The 19090-nt window shown below is 41.9% G+C and overlaps 1 protein-coding gene across 1 annotated transcript; it reads right to left on the bottom strand.

Moving 5' to 3' along the window:
• Window positions 1–5396: 5396 nt before the first annotated feature.
• On the bottom strand, window positions 5397–15382 carry CDO1 (cysteine dioxygenase type 1). Its single transcript, XM_027446576.3, has 5 exons — window positions 15142–15382; window positions 13322–13399; window positions 11228–11385; window positions 8486–8655; window positions 5397–6152 (listed from the first exon to the last, which is right to left on the bottom strand). The coding sequence occupies exons 1-5, from the start codon at window positions 15318–15320 to the stop codon at window positions 6123–6125; spliced, it is 615 nt and encodes a 204-aa protein (XP_027302377.1). The 5' UTR covers window positions 15321–15382; the 3' UTR covers window positions 5397–6122.
• Between the last annotated feature and the right edge of the window lie 3708 nt (window positions 15383–19090).

The following is a 19090-nucleotide window of genomic DNA, read 5'->3' as shown; positions in this document are numbered from 1 at the left end:
TGGTTTAAGAATGTTTACAATTACAGTATTGCACAGCTCTGCAAAATGCCCTAATGGCCATGTTAACAGCGATACAAAGTTTGGGGAGTCTCCAGATAACTCAAGCTCGTTTTTCAACTGCTTTGTGCCAACAGAGCAGGGGCCAGAATCCAGACCATAAACTTTAACACAAGGGTTTCATTTTTCTAAGATATCAGAACCCCAAAGTAGGTACTACAAATGAAAGTACCTCCTTAATCTGAGTTCATGCCGCAATGAAGCAATGAGGTGAAGTGCAAAAACAGAGAGGTGTGCTGTTTGCTTTAACTGATGCAATGAGGCAGGGAAAGGTTTTTCCTCTTACACATGCCTTTTGTCCAGAGACTCTAGCTCTGATTGCTCCTGGCCAACTTGAAGCACCGGGTGCTAAGGTTTTCCTTCAGCTGTGAGTGCCTTTTCCACTCGTAAGTAACCATGCTTAGTGTGGGCCACAGTCTGAAGTCTCAGGTAATAAATTTAACTGGAAATAACCACTCACTCCCAGCAAGGGCTTAAAATAAGAACTATTGTCTCAGCTGATTTGAAGTGTTGTAAGTCAGCCGATGACAGCATTGCCATTCCAACTGTCACTGAATAAAGATCTAGCCTGAAGAGCTGATAAAAGCGTTCCTCCAGCCTCTATGTTTAAACAAGGCTGTTCTGCACATTTCCCCTAAAGCAAGCTTTTCTAAATGCTGTTTTCTTCTCTAAGCATGTGCTCAGTGAGTGTTCTTGCACCAGCAACCCCAGGCCCCTTCAGAGCCTTTGTCACCATGAAGAAGCAGACATGTGCCACGGGGTCCCAATGCGTTCCAGCAGGTTTTTCAGTATTTCAGGGTGAAGGTCAAGCCATGGCTATTGTAACTGTATGTCACCAGACCTCAGATGAACTTGGTCTTTGCAGTAGCAACAGACCCGCAGCATTTACTGAGCAGTTCTCTAATCTCCAGAGTTATTCCTGCTCCTCAGGGTTGCCTGTCCTCATGCTTAGGACACCATGTCAGGGCCATCCTCCAAGGGAGTCATGGACAGGAGGTCCCTGCACTTCGTTCCAAGTGCTCACGCTGCTGTTTTGCAACCCACTTAAGGGCAAAACCATGGACCTGCCTGCAGGCAGGCACAGGGGAAGAGACGCTCTTCAGCGCACTAATTTGATCAGAGAGCTGATGACAAACACATGAGGAGTCCCAGGGGCATCTTTGTCCACTAGGGAGAGAGGAGGAGGTTTGTTTCTCCTGGCTTCTGCTCTCAGAGCTTCCCGAGACAAGTGACATACGGAGAAAATCAAACACTTTGCATTCTCAAGGTGATATAATAAGCAAAGGGGGCACAGGAAGATATGTACTGGGGTCTGAATCTAAATACTGAATACTAAGCAGGAGCAGAGAACAGGCCGTTGTCTTCCAGAACATATTTTTTCCTTTCTATTCAGGGAGTATGTTTTATTCGTGGTTGCTTTGTGTTTCATGGGGCGCTCAGGGACACTGGAAAGATCAGAGCAGCATGTGCCACGCAGTCCTCGTATGGTATTTTCTGATTGTTATGAATTTAGGAAGCTTCATCTCCTAAGAAACACATTAGCTCACATTTTAGCCACTGTGTTTCTAAACACTTGTCATTGCCTTTTGCTGCAGGTCAGCCAGTTAGATAAATAAAGCTGGAAGAGTACAGGGCCCCTGAAGAAAAGAAAATTAAAACCAAGAGGAGGAGAGAGGAGTATGAAAACTCATCCAAATTGTAAGACAGTAACCACCACAAACATTTTTAATTTCGTGGTTCAGAAAAGTGTTTTTTGTTTGTTTGTTTGTTTGTTTGTTTGTTTTGTTTTGTTTTGTTTTGTTTTGTTTTTCTTTTAAAAGTTTAAATAAGGTAAAGTTTGACATCAGTGTCTTCCTCTGACCTCACAATGGGTCAGGATGGAAGAACACCTCAAATGTCAAGAAATTACGCTTTCAGAGAAAAAGTAGTCATTTGTCTGTACCACAGTTTTGCAGTGAATTGGAGAGTAAAAGCAGAGAGGAAACAGCTCTGGAAAAGAAATAAATTGTTTTGTTATTTGTTAAAGACAAACAAACAAACGGAAATTTTCTGTATTTGCATACAAGAATGAGCACTTAATTTAGAAGGTTTTGCCTGTCTCTATTTTGAGGATTGTCCAACCCTGAAGAAATAGACTGTAGTTCTAAGTACCAAAAGGAGTCAAATATTTGGGATCTAATTATTGAATAAAGCTTCACAAAGGGGGCAGAAGTAGCCATGAAGGGCTGCACAGTTCACTGATGGTGGCTTTGCTCCCATTACTGGTCAGAGGGGCTGGAGCTACTGCCTGTGCCTGGAATGTAAGACTCTCTAACGTTTTAAGGATGGCAAAGGCTTTTGTGAGGTATGTTGGCAGGAGTAGAATATATATAATGATTGGAAAGTACTGAGCTTCAAATCTACTCTTTTCGAAGAGTCACTGTAGGCACACCACCTCTTTTAACCTTGGGAGGGCTATATCCTTGCAACATAGCTTTCTCTTTAGTGTGACAGGAGTGTGAATAATAACTATAAAGATTAGCTAGTGAATAGCACATCTTGTATCTTTGTGGCTTAGGAAAAACTTTGTAATGGAAGCAGAGCTACATGCAGTATAGATTTTGATTCCTCTCTGTTCTTCTCTGTGTTGACAAAAGAAGAGGAATAAAGTCAAGACACTTAGACAAGTGTCATCTAGGCTTAAATAAAAAAATGGCACTAATTTGTTTAAGATTTTGTAGTGAGTTAGAATGAAAGCAACTCTAGTCTCAATTGTCTCATGAACCGAGAAACAATGTTTACAGGGCAAGGGACCCTCTCCTGCAACAATGCCTGTTAGAGGCTTCCAGGTTCCCACACCTCAGCATAGGAAGAGAAAAAGCTGCTCGCTTGCTGGTTACACGTAGGTGGAAACCCCCACATCATACTTGACGATCTTGTGTGGACTTCATCAGCCACAGCCACACAATCCAGGACGTCATTTCCATTCCCAGAGGAGTCCCTGTTGCCAGCCTTTTCCTGCATAAGCAGGCATTCTTAGCTACAGAGCCTCCCCAGGTACAACATGTCTTTGATAAACCACTCCTCTTCTTGCAACATTTCTAATAATGACTCTCCAAAACAACAACAACAATGATGACAAAACCACCAAACCCTTGGAATTGGCTAAATTCATGTAAATACCGCTCTCTATTCCTGGCATTACTTGACCTCCCTACATCTTTCTGTTGAAGCTCCTTCACAGGGTTCTTAGTTAGCTCACCAAACCACACTCAGAATGACTTCCTCCTGCTTTGCCAGCCTAAATGATTTAGTAGTATTAATAGTTTAGAGCAGTGTTTCTCACCACTTAGCAATCTTAGCAGTAACCCAGGTAAATGTTGAACTAGCTCTCTTTAATTCAGTAACCCTACTCTATAGCTTGTACCCAGCTGAAAGCATATGAAACACTACATGTCTGTTCGTTGCCCAGTGAAAGCTAATTGTCAGCCCACAGCATGTTGCTACCTCATCAGTTAGCCAGTTAGTGCTGGTCTGAATCTCAAGTATTTTCATATGCTAGAAGGTTTAACACATTGGCTGTTCATCCATAATAATGTGCAAATACTATCTTGCCATTGCTGGTTTCTATGTTTTAAGCCAGTATAGGTTATGTGAACACATTTGTGCAAGTGAAAATGTGACTCTCTTCATTATATCGCATGACATTTATTGATTCAGTATGGCTCTCAGTAGCTGTTAGTTTGTTCGTTCAGAGCACAAGATACGTAGTGCTTATGGTTTAGCAAAAACGCAGCTGTGGTGTATGTTCTATAGACTCTGAAACAAATTCATGATTTCTCTTGAGGTTTCTTGCATTAATGCCCCTTATGTTGGGTATGCAACCCTCTTGTTTCTAATATGGCAGGCATAAGTACCTGGATAGTACCATATTTTGAAACACTGGAATTCCTGTAGTGTTTTGTGCAACGCCCAATTTACCATGGGTAAACACTGTTTGAGCCAATTTGTGTAGAGGGTTTCCATCTATTCTGCTTACATTTCCTCTGGCTAACTTGCTAGGTATGGGTGTGGCTACCTGGAGTACTGTATGAGATTCTATATTGTTGATCTCAGTACAGCTAGCTGCTGACCTCACTGCAGCTTTGTTTCCTGGCTGTCTCTCTGAACTTCCCATTTCCTTTGGCTTGAGTGACCTGTGCTCTGTGAGCTGTTGAGTATGCCCTTTAATTTTACCTAGTAAGCAAAACTGTGGTGCTCCAAACCCAACTGGACAAAGCCGCAGCTACCTGCTCTAGATAACCCATTAGCAGGGTTGCTGGTTGACACAGCCTCCACTGGTGCCTGCCAGCATCACTTGTTTCTGATGTTGTGACATCCTCACAGCAACCTGAGTGGTGTCAAATTAAAAAGCTAAAGCCCAACACCTGGCTTGACAAGATTTTCCAGGAACTGATTCATAGTGAATGAGAAAGAAACATGCTAAATTTTAGGGCATGCCAGACCCCAGAAAAAATCACAGTAGATTATTTATGCTCACGGTGTCAGTGCTCTTAAAGTGGCTTCCAGTTAGGGGCCACATGTCCCCTTGATCCCCACTTTGGCATAGCCTCCAGGTCCACCTCATGCAGACAATCCCTGCTTACTACTGATGATTCCCCCTGTTCTTTTCCCTTTAGGTCCAGTTTGTCTTTCATTTCTCTTCATCTGTTCCTTAGATACCCTTTCTCTCCCCTGACAAAGCACCTATAGCTTTCCCATGGGCTCTCAGAATACCTGCAGCTCAAAGTTAGTTTCATTTAAACACAGTGACACTGCTTAAACATTGTTTGGAAATCTGAAGGAGCGTTTCTGAAAACAGGAAAACAGGGTCTCATCAAGCAAATATTGTATTTGCTGGGCTGGTCAAGATAGAGGGAAATATATGACTCATCTAAAAGGGGTAATGTTAGAACTTATATTGCTTATTGAGCAATAAGCAGTTACCTCAGAGACTAACAGACTCTACAGATTCTTTGTCTTACGTACTAGTTGTGTTAAGTGAACAGGACAGCCTCAGTGAGGGTGATTTCACTTATTTTCATGCATTTAATTAGAATTAACTCTTTTTTTCAAGGTGGTGCTTTCCTTTAACTAAAACTTGAGGATATTACAAAGCATCAGTGAACTCAATGGCAAATCTCCCATTAACTTAATTGGGATCAGGATTCTTTGAATATTTGAAATACTTCTGACTTTCTAAAGCCTTTTCTGAAAGCTTATTGCTTGGAAAATACTTTGATGTTCAGGAGCAATGTGAATATTAGTAAAGTGTGATGAATATCTTAGTTACCAAGAAAAAAAGGCTGAAAACTTTGAAATTTATGCACAAATCCAGTTTTATTTCAGTTACCTGAAAGGACTTCAGTAGCTATACAGAACACTTTGGAAACTGGACATTAGATGCATTGTTTGATTAGTTTTATTAAAATCCCAAATTTCTGCCCAATCAGTTTTGAAAATCATTGTATATGAAGCATTTCACTGCTCTCATTTAAAACAAGATCTGACAAATGAAATTGTAAAAAAAAAAAAAGTAAAAAATGCACAAAACTAACAAAATGGCCTAGAGCGTTAAAACCTAGAAGACAATAACAAAAATCTGCTGTTAGTTGTATCTAGTGTGCTACCCATAGGTACAAATGACTGGAAGCTTAGAAGTTTATGTGTTTATTAAGTACACTGAGAGCATACATACATGTAGGCCTATTAAGTAGTGTCAGATATTTAAAAACCTTATTTCTGATATTCTCAATGTGGTTTCTGAAGCGAAATTAAAAGGAGGCTAGAATCAGAAAACAAACTACTTAATTCTGACTTGGCAATAGCCTAAGGAAAGGCATCTAACCTCTGAAGTAGTTGACAGCACTAGTTAGCCTAGTGCCCATTATCACCATTCACTCAGGGAACGGGGTTTGCTGGAAGCTGCCCTAGTGTAGGTCTATGTACAAGGTATAGAAAGAGATGGCTGCCGGCCTGAGCCATGCAAGTCTTCTGTCCCCAGTTCAACATTCAGCAGGTCTTGTGCAAACATGTGCTGGCACTTCTCAGTTGTTCTCCTGTGGCACTGCCGTTGCCTGAAAGGGAAGAGAAAAGGTTGCTTCTTTAAGAAAAGAGGCAGAAACCGTGCTTCATGTGCTCTGCATGGGATTTATCATCAGGGTAGCTCAGTGCCTTACAAGACTTGCTGTATTTCTTTTCAGTACAGCTTGCAAGACATTCCCCATGTTTTACAGAGGGTACTATGCATCTGGCAAAATCAGCCTCCCCATCCATTGGCTGTGATCATGACCATGAGACAGCTGAGGAGAACGTCCTCCTTTTCTCCCCAAGGTCACATTGGTCTGACTGAAACTGGAAGTCCAGCCTGAAAGGCAGATATCAGCAAGGAACCTCCTTCCCCAGCAGAATCTCTGGTAGCAAGAACTTCTGATGTGCTATGGCACCCATAGCAAAAACAGCCTTTCCTCAATGAGCTTTTGCATCAGTATTCTTATGGTTTGTACCTGGACTGTGCAAACAGTCACTTCCACAGACAAGGCCTTGGTAACATATCTACTTATTATTTTAGTTATTAGGCCTATCTAATTTATTTAAGTCTTTACTGCAGAACTAGTTAATTAAGACTTCAGTGTGGTCAGAAGCCATTAGGGATTTACCTGAGTGTTTTTCTTGCAGAAAAACGTAAGGCAAATGGGAAGCACTGAATGTTTGGTTAGGCAGATATTCTCACTAGTAAAAGATATGCACATGTGCTTCACATTACTCTCTGTGCATTTTTAACTTATAGCTCTCTGCCTCTGTATGTACTTTTGAGATCTGTAAGCAGAAGAAAGCCTGAGTTTCCAGTGAGCTTTCCAGAAACCCTCACCCAGACCAGAAGGTTTTTGTAGTCTGAAGTCATTTCAGACAGCTGGATGGCCCCAGCCAGCCACCACTTTTTCACTGGAATTTCATTTACAGGAATTCATGAAAGAGACCCAGTGATTAAGATTTACCTCTATCCTGTAAGCCAGATCCAGTTTCCCACAAAAGGTACCAATGTTGCCAGTTGGTTACAGATCAAGAGTGTAAAAACTGTCCAAGTCAAAATATCTGGTTTCACTTGTTATCTTACATTTTTCATATTCAATAAGCACTTAAAATGAAAAGGAAGCAAGCAAATACTGCATTCTCATGTGAATTTTGCTAAACAGTTTTCCACGTTCATTTTCCTTTAAAATCTGAAGTATAAATTTGAGTTTACTTTCTCAAAGAGCTTTCAAACTTGGGAAGGTTAAAGTTGGTGTTTCAGCTGTTTGGTAAGGTAACCATTTAATGTGACAAGCTTCAAAGAAATAATTACATTGTCCTGTCAATTATATAAAATTTTAATAGGATCTTACTAAAGGCTTACTCCATGAAACTCCTGAGTACTGAATTTCTGGCTTCAGTGAAAGGTGAAAGTGTTCTGTACCTAAGAAAAAACAGTCTTTGAAACTCTGGATGGCTGACCAGCAAGAATTTATCTTTTCACCCCTCATTAATAGTCTAGTTTTCCAATGCATGGAAGAGTGCCAAAAAGAGCCCTATTATACTCTCCCAGATATCCTAGCTTGGTACCTACCCCAAAGCTGATTTTAAGATTTTTGTTCTACCTAAGTAGAATCTTGTGTTGTTTCTCAAGAATGCAGACAACAGACAACCAGCCTACTGTCTTTAAAAGCCTATCTTTCCATTTCAAAGGTTCAATTTTAAGGAATCACATTAAATTTATTAAAAATTGCTTCCATTCACAGTAAGTTATGAGATTTAAAAAAAAACGGACTTGAAACTTGATGCTTTTGGCAGAACAGTCTAGGCAGGAAATGTTACACATGACTTAAATTGGCTAAAACAATCTGTCTGCTTCACTGTTTTCCATTGACTAGGTTGTATTTACCATCATCTGCTGTCTGAAGACACTCAACTAACAGCCAAATTCTCATTTCTCAGCACAGAACTGATCTGCTGATCAAGGAGAGGAAGGCTATTCCAACCCTCACAAAACCTGCCTGAGTCCACAGGCAAGGAAAAAGGGGGTGGTGAGCAGAGCAGCCAAATCCAATGTCATCATACACAGTAAGTTTTCAGCCTCAGTTTTCCCATTTATAAAACACATGGCTGCATTACTTTCCTTTCTCACGAAGCAGAGTACTGCATACCAGGGAAGTGCTAACAGACAAATTGAGTACTATTTGGAAATAGGCTTCATGCTGATGTCATACCTGGATGCCCCAGGAACTCCTGCCTGTTGCAAGCAGCAGTTTATCAGAGCCACTGCTCTGATAAATGAAGGCAGGAGTGCAGCCCCTCAGCCCCATCCCCACATGTGGCAGCGTTCAGTCAAGGGCTGAACACAGTCAAAGACTGTGTGCCATCTCCTACTTACACAGAGAGTCCGTTCTCCAAACTGGCTGTAGAAGGTCATCTTGACTTTGTGTTTGTGTCCAGTCCTCTGGTCAAAGGTGTTGCAGCTGTCGAAGGGTGGGCTGTACAAATGCAGGCTGACGGCAGACTCTGTGTGGCTTATGTTCTCCACACGGTGCAGGCCAATGGAGTCTACACAAGAGAGGGCATGAAACAAGAAGTTGCATTAACAGGAAGATTTAATGAGATCTCAGATACCTGGAAAAAATGCCATCCAAACTTAAATTCATGAGCCAGCCAGTTAGGCATACCTGCACTTTTATGGGCACCGCAAAACTCAGTACAGGGAATTTGGATGCTGATCTCCATCACTGGTTCCTAAATACTTCAGATTACTTTACTGCCTTCTGCACCTCCTAGAACACTGGATTATCTGCTACAGGTTAAAGGCCAAAAGAAATCCAGAGAAGCCTAAGGAAGACCATACTATCACTTATTTTCAAGCTATCATTTCCAAAGAAGCTTGAGGTTATTTACTTTCCTAGGAGATACCATTGTTCTAGGTATTCTAGAAGCAGGGAAGTTAGATTTTCTAAAAAATATAGCAAGAAATTTTACAGGGCAGAAGTTTTTTTATTGCTAATCATTTTAACAACAATTATTTAACAATTTAATATTGTTAAATTAAGTACAGTAACAAGGGTATCAGGCATGGTAACAGACAGCTACTTTTATTTGGGGCATGGACTCAAGGGGAAAAATGTAGTTGTCTTCTGTTGCTGGCATCTGTTTAGTAATTAATCCTTCCAGTTTATTAGTTTAGAGAAGAACAGGCTTCTCATTTGTCTGATCTTTTGACTAAGGTGACAAATTACTAGTGACTGGCAAACTTCCAACCTTAGCTTACTAGCAAGCATAACTGAATTTGTAATAAAATACAGCACTGTCTATTGTGTGGCTACTAATGAAGTAATGGTGTTTGCTGGGACACTGGAGTAGAAACCAAACTGTTAGGTGAAAATGTAAGGTATGAAGAATCACATTCATGCAACAAACCATTTCTGTTCTACACTAGAATTTTTGAGTTACTTAGAAGAGACCTTGAATTTAAATTTATGACCCTGCTGTAAAAACAGCTCAGCCTTTGTACTTGCACTAATATGTTATATAATACCTAGACTCATATTGTGCAATGTAGTCATGATACTCTGAGAATCATAAGTGCACTCTTAACTCTGATACATTTCAAGTGTAAGCCCCAAGTGCCATTACCTAAATAGAGGATGTGGTAGAAGGAAGACCTAATTCTATGCTCATGCAATGGGAGACCCAAATAAACCCAGCTGAGTGGGCTTTAACCTTAAAAGTAAAGTACAACAGTAACCAAGAAGCACACGACAGAAACATGTAGGTCACTGTTGAAGTAGTTAAGGCAATTAACATACCATCAGTATTTTTCTTCTACTGGTTTTACCTTTTTTTTTTTTTTTTTTTTTTAAACTCACCTATCAGTTAGGAAACATGGCAGAGATCCAAACTGCCTCAGAGACTCAGACAGTAAATTTGTTTTAAGTAACTGAGAAAGTTTGGATAAGATGAACATGGGCTATAATTGCTTGCATGGGAAAGAACCACACAGTGAGGAAAACTTAAATGATTGTAAGAACCCATGGCCCAGGTGTGCGAGTACCACGTCCATCAGCAGACATGACAAGCTCCTTTTTGCATTTCCTGTCCTATGTTTTGTTTTTGTTTTTGTTTTTTTTCAATTAACATAGTATATCTTCAACAAAGGTCTGCAGACTGCTACTCAGGCTTCCTCCACACCATCACCCTGGCTTGATCCATTATCCGACATGAAGCTCCCTTGGGGAGTTCCAGGGCTCAGCCCTGCAACATGTGTGCTCCAGTTTTTGAATCATCATCTTAAAGGCAGATGGTCCCTTTCTCCAGCACTTTGCCATTGTTCTGCGGTACTCATTACTCTTCAACATGATATATAATATCTTGCATAGGGTCAGAATGTTATGCCCAGCTGGCAACTTCCAGATGGCCTCCAGAAGAGCACAACATGGTGATAGCTAAGAATATACGTAATGGGACGGCTCCAGATACCTAGGCAACCTTACTGGTAGAGACTTAGCTGTCTCTCAGCATCTGTGGGAAGAGGCATTTGCTTTGTAGATTGAAATGCTCAAGCTTATCCATTTTTGCTGACACTGAACTTCAGCACCGTACTCTTCTGTTGATTTGGACAAAACTAACACTGAGCATCAGGGCCTTTGCTTGTTCTGTTTATTCCATAGACAGCTTTTGTATTTTTTTTTCCCTAGGATTTCCACAACTGTCCAAAAGGATTATTTATCTGAGAAGAAGAAAAAAAAAAGCAGCAATTAAACTATTTGATTTCCTTATTTCTCACTAAATACTATTTAAGCTGTAAGTTTACTAGCAATTTCAAGTAGTTATTTGCAGCACAGTGCTGAAGGCTGTTTGGTGTAAAGGAGCTATCTGGAACGTTTAAGTATTGAGCAATTGTTGCAATGTGTCATGAGGGAGTTAATGGACTTGTTTTTTGTTTTACTGAGCATAAATGTGGGGTTTGTGCAGAAGCAAAAGAGCCCAATTCTTTAACAACCATGCAAAACACCATTAGCAAGAGACTGTTAGAGGTAGGAGACTATTTGGAGAGCATACAAACACTTTTCTTCGGAGTAAGACTCAGGGATGGGTAGCTGTCAAACAAACTATTAGAAGAGCTTACCGTTAATATAGGCACATTGATTTTCTCTCAAAACTCGCTCTGATTTCTTAGTCATTTCACCATTTCCTTTTTTCTCAGGCCATTCAAACAGTGTCTCCTTTAGATTTCCTTGGAGGATCTTCATAAAGCAGTGTGAATCAGTGTGATCATGGATGCTGCTATATATGTGAAAAGAATAACCTAACTCAGTATGATATGCATATCTAATTTAAGTACAGCAAATAGAACAGATGGCATAGCATACATTATCTGGATGTAGCCCCAAAATGATATGCTATTGCACTTGGATCATGCATGGTCTTAGGAAACAAAACAAAACAAAACAAAAAACAGAGTGACTATGATAGGCCTACTTTAAAATGCTACATTGGAAATATATCCAGGTAAACTTACATACAGCAGAACTTTGGGAAAAGTCAGATTTTGGTCAACTTTGGACCTTACCAAAGAAAGCCTGGAGGAGGACAGAAAAAGATCTTCAGAACACTAATTCTTGTGGGCCAAGAAACAAAATGTTGCTCTCTGAAGTGACCACAGGCAGAGGCCAGTATAATGTTGCAAATATATCTAGTATTTCCAGAGCCACCATATTCCCCTCCAAAACACAGGAAAAAACAATTACTTCCAGTTAATTTCTATGGACTTTTTACTGGTGGAATACACAGGCATTTGCTGAATATAGAAAATGCTGTACCTCTGACTCTAAGTACAACCATCGATAAATACAATTTCACTGCAGTGGCAGTGAATAAACAGCAGGATCTATCATGATCTGTATGTTTCTTTCATCTGTCTCCTTGCTCAGAGGTATGCTTTAATTGCTACATTTAGAGACATATTCAGTACATACACAGTTGGGTTTGGGCTTTATTTTTATTTAAAATAGAAGACTAACTGTTAGAGCAGTCAATAGGATTAAGCCAAAGGGAGAGCTGTCTACTCATTGGGTTTGTGGAGGAAAGGGGAATTTGGCCCTCCCTTTGGTACAGTGCTAACAAGTTTCAATCAAAAACTTGGTACTTGTACATTACTGTTTTCAATAAACAAATGTCAAAGTTTCCCTGTAAAACGAGATGCCAAGAGAGCAGAGCTTGCTTCAGGCATAGAACAGTTCACAAATGCCACGTTGTCATGGTCCTTCTACAAGCCATGAGAACAATCTGATCCTACCCATGTAGGAAGCAAAAAACCAGCTTGTGGTCTCAATCTAGCTCTAGCAAATACTCATCCAACCCAAACATAGTTTGACATAAATTACAGTCTTTGTGGGAATAGCCCAGAAGGAATAGAGGTGGTGGGCTGTGTTCCTACATCTCTCTGGGTATAACTCCATGGCATTCCCTAGAGAACACCATAAATGCTCAGAATGCATTCTCAATTAAAACAAATAATAAAAACATCCCAGCAGCTCCTCATGGTTTCTATTTATATCCAAGGACAATCAGAAAACCTGCAAGTTTTGTTATTCCATACTGTGCTTTATCCAACATCTTGCAAAAGACACTCCAAGATCCTGCCCTCACGTTTGTAGGACTACACAGTCCAGGGTACGGTGTCCAGGGTATGGTCTGCATGCACAACTCTGGAGGCACACCAGCAGCATGGTCTGCTTTGAGAGAGGTGGGATGCCTGAACCTAGAACCACAGTTCTAACCCCAACCTAGTTTTTTTTGTCATGTCACAGAGGTTGGATTTAAACATGAGAGAACGAGGACTGTTTAAGCTGAACCAGGTCCTGCTTCCACAACAAAGTGAGGAACTCTGAGAACCAGCAGGGTCTGACCAACCTGCCCTGCCCAGAGGACCCACAGTGTCTCTGGGATTAAAAATTTCCTCCAACAGAAGGAGCACACGATTTGGCCAGAGCATTTTTAAATGCTCTAAAAATGACTGTGAGAGACAACATTGCCAAAAAAAATAAACCAAGTATTCAGGTCTTCTATTCCAAAGGAACACTTAGGAGTTCTGCACTGCTTAGTTACCAGACATTTTCTAATAGCTCAGGTAGAGCTGATTGTTTTTCCTCTTACATGACAGTGAAAGATATGGTAGCTTTATATCTGTTTGCTAAAACCATAATCTTTGGATACGAACCTGCCATGCCCTTCACCCCAGCACAAGATCATCAAGTTGAACTTTCCATTTCCATTGTCCACAAGATTTCTTGTATACCTGAAATACAAAGTGTTTGCTTTTTACTGTACTGATATGCCTATAAAACACAAAACTATATAAACATTGTTGTGAAGGAAGGTTGTGACTATAAACATCTTTTTTTTTTTTTTTTTTCCCCTTTCTCTTGAAAGCCAAGGTTTCCTTGGAAAAAGTGAAATTGGACTTTTAAGCTGTTGTTGTGAAAGTACTTTTTCTGGGAAGAAAAAAAAACTGGACATAGTTAATATTTGACAGTAGTATTGCGATTGAATTACATAAATGATCACAGTTTGGGAACTGCGAGTCCAAGCTTAGAGTGGTAGACAGGATCAAATCAAAATAGTTATTGAATGAAGTCACTCCAGCAGCTGGCTTATAATTAGAAACAGAGGACTGCAATGAAAAAAAAAAAAAAAAAAAAAAGGAAAGAAAAGAAAAATACATAGTTACATTCTTCTACAGCTCTTTTTGGATATTCTTGGCTTTCTTTGTGTTACACAGCACTCATTTGTACTAGGTCAAAAAAGAAAAGATGTCAGGCTTTCCATACATGGTACTCCTTTCCCTCAAAGTTCTACATCTTGTACTGTAGCCCTTTGGTGTGGATAAAATACCTGTGGTGAAATTTCTGCCAGCATCTGCTCCTAAACAAAGTGTATCATAGATTTTCTTACAAACATTAAGCCTTCTAGAGGCTTTTCTGGCTTTGCTTCTGTGGCTTGAAAACATTTTGTGTTAATAGCCACCTCTTAGGTTTGGTTCCTTGTGCCCCCTGAAAGCCTCTCCCGAGCTGTCGCTTGCCTCTTGTTGAGAAGCTCCCTGGAGAAGGGCCTGGGATTTTGCTCTAAGCATTCCTCTCCATACAGGGGCTCTAATCGCAATGAACCACAGAGACATTTTGGTTGGAAAAGACCTCTAAGATCAACCTTTAACCTAGCACTGCCTACCGAACTGGGGCTTGGGATTCTGGCTGCTATGGTGCAAATAACCCACCGGGACCTCCTGTTTTTGCTTTAGCTTCAGTCACGATTATCAGGGCTTACTTTGCCAAGCAAGTCAAATATATAAGCCCACGCAGGACACCTCGTTCTTGTCTAAAAGATGCAAGCACAGGCACATAGAAAGTGCACTGATGCCAACTGATTTATTTATTTATTTATTTTTAAATTAGGTTCTTCATAAGGCTGTAATCGATAGGATGCTTGCAGCAAAGTAGGTTTGTACCTATATGCTGCCTCTTACTGCATCCACAGTCTGTCTGCAGACGTATTTCTTGCATGCTGTCGGAACATAAGCAATCAACGCTGGCACTTGACCCAGCTTCTCAAGCGCTGCTATTTCAGCACAGCCAGCCAACACCAAGGCTGCCGTGCACCCTTCCAATGTTACCACACATTTTTCCACCCCCCTCTCTACTTCGCTTCCCACTCCCTGCCACAATTTCGCCATCGGATCCCACCGGAGATAGGCAGCCAGGAGAGTCGCAGCAGCAGGATGATGCTCGTAGGATAGCGGGGCCAGGAGAGGCTCTCCCGTCCCGGAGGATCCTGCCGGCCACCTCGCTTTCACACCGGGGCTGGGGGCGCAGCGGGAGCGCCCCGGAGCCTCCGGGGAAGCACCGCCAAGCCCCCCCCGGGGCTGCCCCGGCCCCGGCTGCGCTCGGGGCCGCCTTCCTCTGAGCGCCACCGCCCCGGGGGTCCCGGGGGCCGCCCCCCTGGGCTGCCCCCTGCCCGTGCCCGGGCGGCGGAGCGGCTCCGTACCGGTACTGGTCGAACTTGGCGTACTGCAGCCACTCCTCGGGGTTGCTCTCGTAGGACTCCATCAGCGCCTGCACCTCCTCCACGCTGACTTTGTCCTCGGCGAAAAGCCGGTGCAGGATGCGCACCAGCTCCTCCAGGCTCCTCGCCTTCCACATCTCCGTCTGCACCGGCTGCTCCATCGCCGGCTGCTGCCACCCCCACCACACCCCCGGCCGGCCCCCGCCGCTCGCCTTTATGCGCCGGGAGGCACGGCGGGAGCCACCACCGCCCCGCCGGGCGGGCGGGACCGCGGCCGGCCGTGCCCAGCCCTTGGCCGGCGACAGCGACCGGCAGGACGGCCGCTGGGCCTCGCCGTGTGGTGACCGGGCGGCAGGCGGCGGGGGAGGCTGCCGGGGGGCGGCCTGGTCCCGTATATCCGGGAGGGCAGACAGCCCCCGCAGCCCCTGACCCCAGCACTGTGGGCTTCAGGCTGGGTCTGGATGTTGTTGGGGTCTCTCGTCCTCACGAGTTTGGGCCACTGAATTCACCGTATGCTGCAGAACTGACTGTAAAACAGCGGTTTTTTTTTCACTCAAAATGCACCCCAAAGCCACCATTCTTTTTGCTCCCTTCTCCCTCCCCCCAAAAAAAGACTTCAGCTGCTCAGGCCTGCCTGCTGTTTGTGAGGTGGTAAGCAGGCAGGTCAGCACTGTGAACCTGCAGTAGCTTTCAGGGTGCTCACAGTACTTGCACACATCCTTAGAATCACAGAATCATAGAGTCATTAAGGGTGGAAAAGACCTCCATGACCATCTGGTCCAACCATCCCCCAAACACCACTATCACACTCCAAACCATGTCCCTAAGCACCACATCCAACCCCTCCTTAAACACCCCCAGGGAAGTTACTCCACCACCTCCTTAGGCAACCCATTCCAATGCCTGACACAGGAACTGACATCGAGGGATTTCCAGTGTGCCTGGTTTCTCTCTTTCTGACCTGTGCATCCAGTAGCTGCAAGAAAAAAAAAAGTCATCGCTGCAACTTGAGAGTCTGGATGGATTTCTGCAGTTAGGGAGACATCAGCATGGCTTTAAATGGGTCAGGGATCTAATGCATTGGAGTGAAACATGGTTGAATGTACTGAATAGGTACAGTCACGGATCTGTCCCAAACCTCCTCTGGCACACAGAAAGCAGACTTCACCTCATCGCTACTCTTTTAGCAAGTTGTGTTGGTAGGTATGTGGGAGACAGAGAACTATGCTGACTTCAGTCAGACTTTTAGAGATCTGTAAGAACCTAAGATCACTCTGAATTTATGTAATGCAATCAGGATACCCTGGAAACAATATCAGCAGCCATCATGCAGTTAAAAAGCATCCAGTCTTTATGGGACAGTCTTTATGGTTCTTCATAAAGATCAAAGACATCACTCCCTTGCTAACTTGTTCTACCTCAGTATTAAGAACAACTGCCTCATTTCCTAATGGAATTTTAGCTATGGATTGGTGTCAAAAGACTATAAAAGGCAAGTAAGTGGAACTTCTTTAGAGTACTTGCTCAAGTATTTCCACTTGGGCACCATTAAAACTGCTGTAGGTTGTGAAGAATTCGAAATAGTGTGAAGCAGCCAATGCCATTTACCTGAAAGGTAGAATTCACACTATCTCAGTCAGAAGGAATAAAATACCTTACACAAATAAGCTGCTGTAAGGATCACCGGAGCCATGCTTCATTGGGTTGTGAAATGAGTGATGAGATATACATGTATTCCCCCCTCCCACAAAAAAAAAAAAAAAAAAAAAACAAACAAACAAAAAAAAAAAAACAAAAAACAAAAAACCACCCACCAAATATGATTCATTCTGATATTCCCAAGATCTGATATAATTATTTTCCAGGAGTTACAATATCTCTTTGCTTATTTACACACCTATATGTTTGGTGATGTTCTGCTGTTTAAATCCAGGAAAAAACATTGTGCTTCTGCTGCCAATGTCAGAAACTTCAGAACTTTGATTCCTTTGCCATAATGGTGATGTGATCATTAGTGATTACTTTAAATATTGCTAGCAAGAGCAAAGGGCACTTCATATATCCTGTGTTACAACTAGTGGATCAGTCTGGATCTACTTACTGCAGTCTCAAATGTGTACTGCTGTTGACTATAGCTCACTTACAATGCTGTACCCATGACCTTGTCAAAGTTTTTCCTTTAACTCAGTTACAAAGACTTAAACTTCTCTAGTAGTAATAGAAAGCCTTATACTTCTATTTGCTCCTATTCAAAACTACTCACACATATTTTAATTTTGTGAGAACAAAACATTACATTCAACATTACATTTTGATCCTGAAAACTTCTGTAGGAGTTCATTATTTGTTTGCATGAAACTCATTAGGAACAATATTTATGGCTCTCCAGCTTATGTTTTTACTAACACCCCACGGACAAATGGCACAAGGATCTGAGTGCATGTACAGCAGTTAACACATTCTAGCTTCAGTCACTTAGGGCATCTGTCACTGAAAAATTTAAAAAAAAAAAGAAGAGAGCATTGTAATATGCAGAGCATAGGAATTGTCTTCACGTTCTCAGTTGTGCTTCTTATTAAGGAGTATGCAGCATTTTATGTTTCTTTTTATTTCTGGAAATCATGTGTTTATACCCTTGAAGAAATTAACTATTAAACATATTTCTCAACTGTTCATTAGAACAACACTCAAGTCTGTAGGAGACTTTATTCCAACAAATGTAAGGGATGTTGTAGCTTTCAATTTTACAACAAAAAGTTTAGGTCCATTTAAAGACTTGAAGCTTATTTGAAAAATAAGTCCAAAGTTACAGAGGCAAACAGTGATTCACACTGCCATGCCTTATCGTGCAGGATGGTAAGCTGCAGCCAACGCTCAGGAACTGCACTGACAGTTCCTCAAAAGCTGGACTTGCACACAGCTCTGGTGTCAGGGATGGCCACGCATCTTACTTGATTAGATAGCAAAGGTAAAAAAATTACAGAAACAATCCCTTCTGCTCCATCACTGTTGATCAGGGTTCCACTGTACCAACATGCCTCACCAATCAGATCCATCAACCTGTCTCTGGGTAGTGCCAGTGCTCAGTCTTTGTCATTCGAGATTAACAGGTATTTAGTACCATATTCCCATTAAATAATTCTGCAGAAACATTTGCTCGTTCATGTAACCAGACTCTTGTATTTTGCTTCCCTGAAAAACAAGCTGTTTCCACTTTGCTTAATGATGACACACACTGGCGTTCCTCAGAGGAAACACATACTCACATTTGGTACTTCTGAGTCCATTTGATGCTACAATACTCCCAGGGTGGCAATACATACATATGAAATGTATTCAAATACCACAGTGCCTGAAGTGGACGTATATTCTTTGGGCTAGAGAGAGAGTGAGAGTAAGAGCAAGTATGTAGCTTGCAGAAGAAGCATAAAGGTTTAAGGATTTTTTTTCTGTATTTCACATTAGGTAGCCCTTGTGAAAAGCACAGAAACTTGGAGGGTTCCCACAGAAAGTGAATCATTCTTGCATTTGTTATGACATGACTTCACTGGGAGGCAGAAAGGAAACAAATAAACCATTCCCGTTGATATCCTGACAGTTAAAACCCTATCTTGGAAAATGGGAGTTTGAAATACAACCACTCCATGGACAAATGCCCAACCACTCAAATTCTATCCAAAAGACAAGTGCAGGCACTTCAAGCAATCACTGGACATGACGCCTAACTGGGAGAGAGATAGCTTAAGTTCCGAGCAGGTGTTGGCACCTCACCTCCCATAGGGGTGCAGCTCACATGTTTTTTTTTGTTTGTTTGTTTTGTTTTGTTTTGTTTTGTTTGTTTCCTGCCTCATTTAGGAAAATCTTCAATTAAGAATGATGAAATTGATTGAAGATTATATGGTGCACCTTGTTATTTCAAGTAAGATTTGTG

Source organism: Anas platyrhynchos, chromosome Z (genome assembly GCF_047663525.1).
Source record: "Anas platyrhynchos isolate ZD024472 breed Pekin duck chromosome Z, IASCAAS_PekinDuck_T2T, whole genome shotgun sequence".
Classification (NCBI taxonomy): domain Eukaryota; kingdom Metazoa; phylum Chordata; class Aves; order Anseriformes; family Anatidae; genus Anas; species Anas platyrhynchos.
Note: the sequence above shows the minus strand (reverse complement) of the source record. Positions and strands in the feature narration are given on the sequence as shown.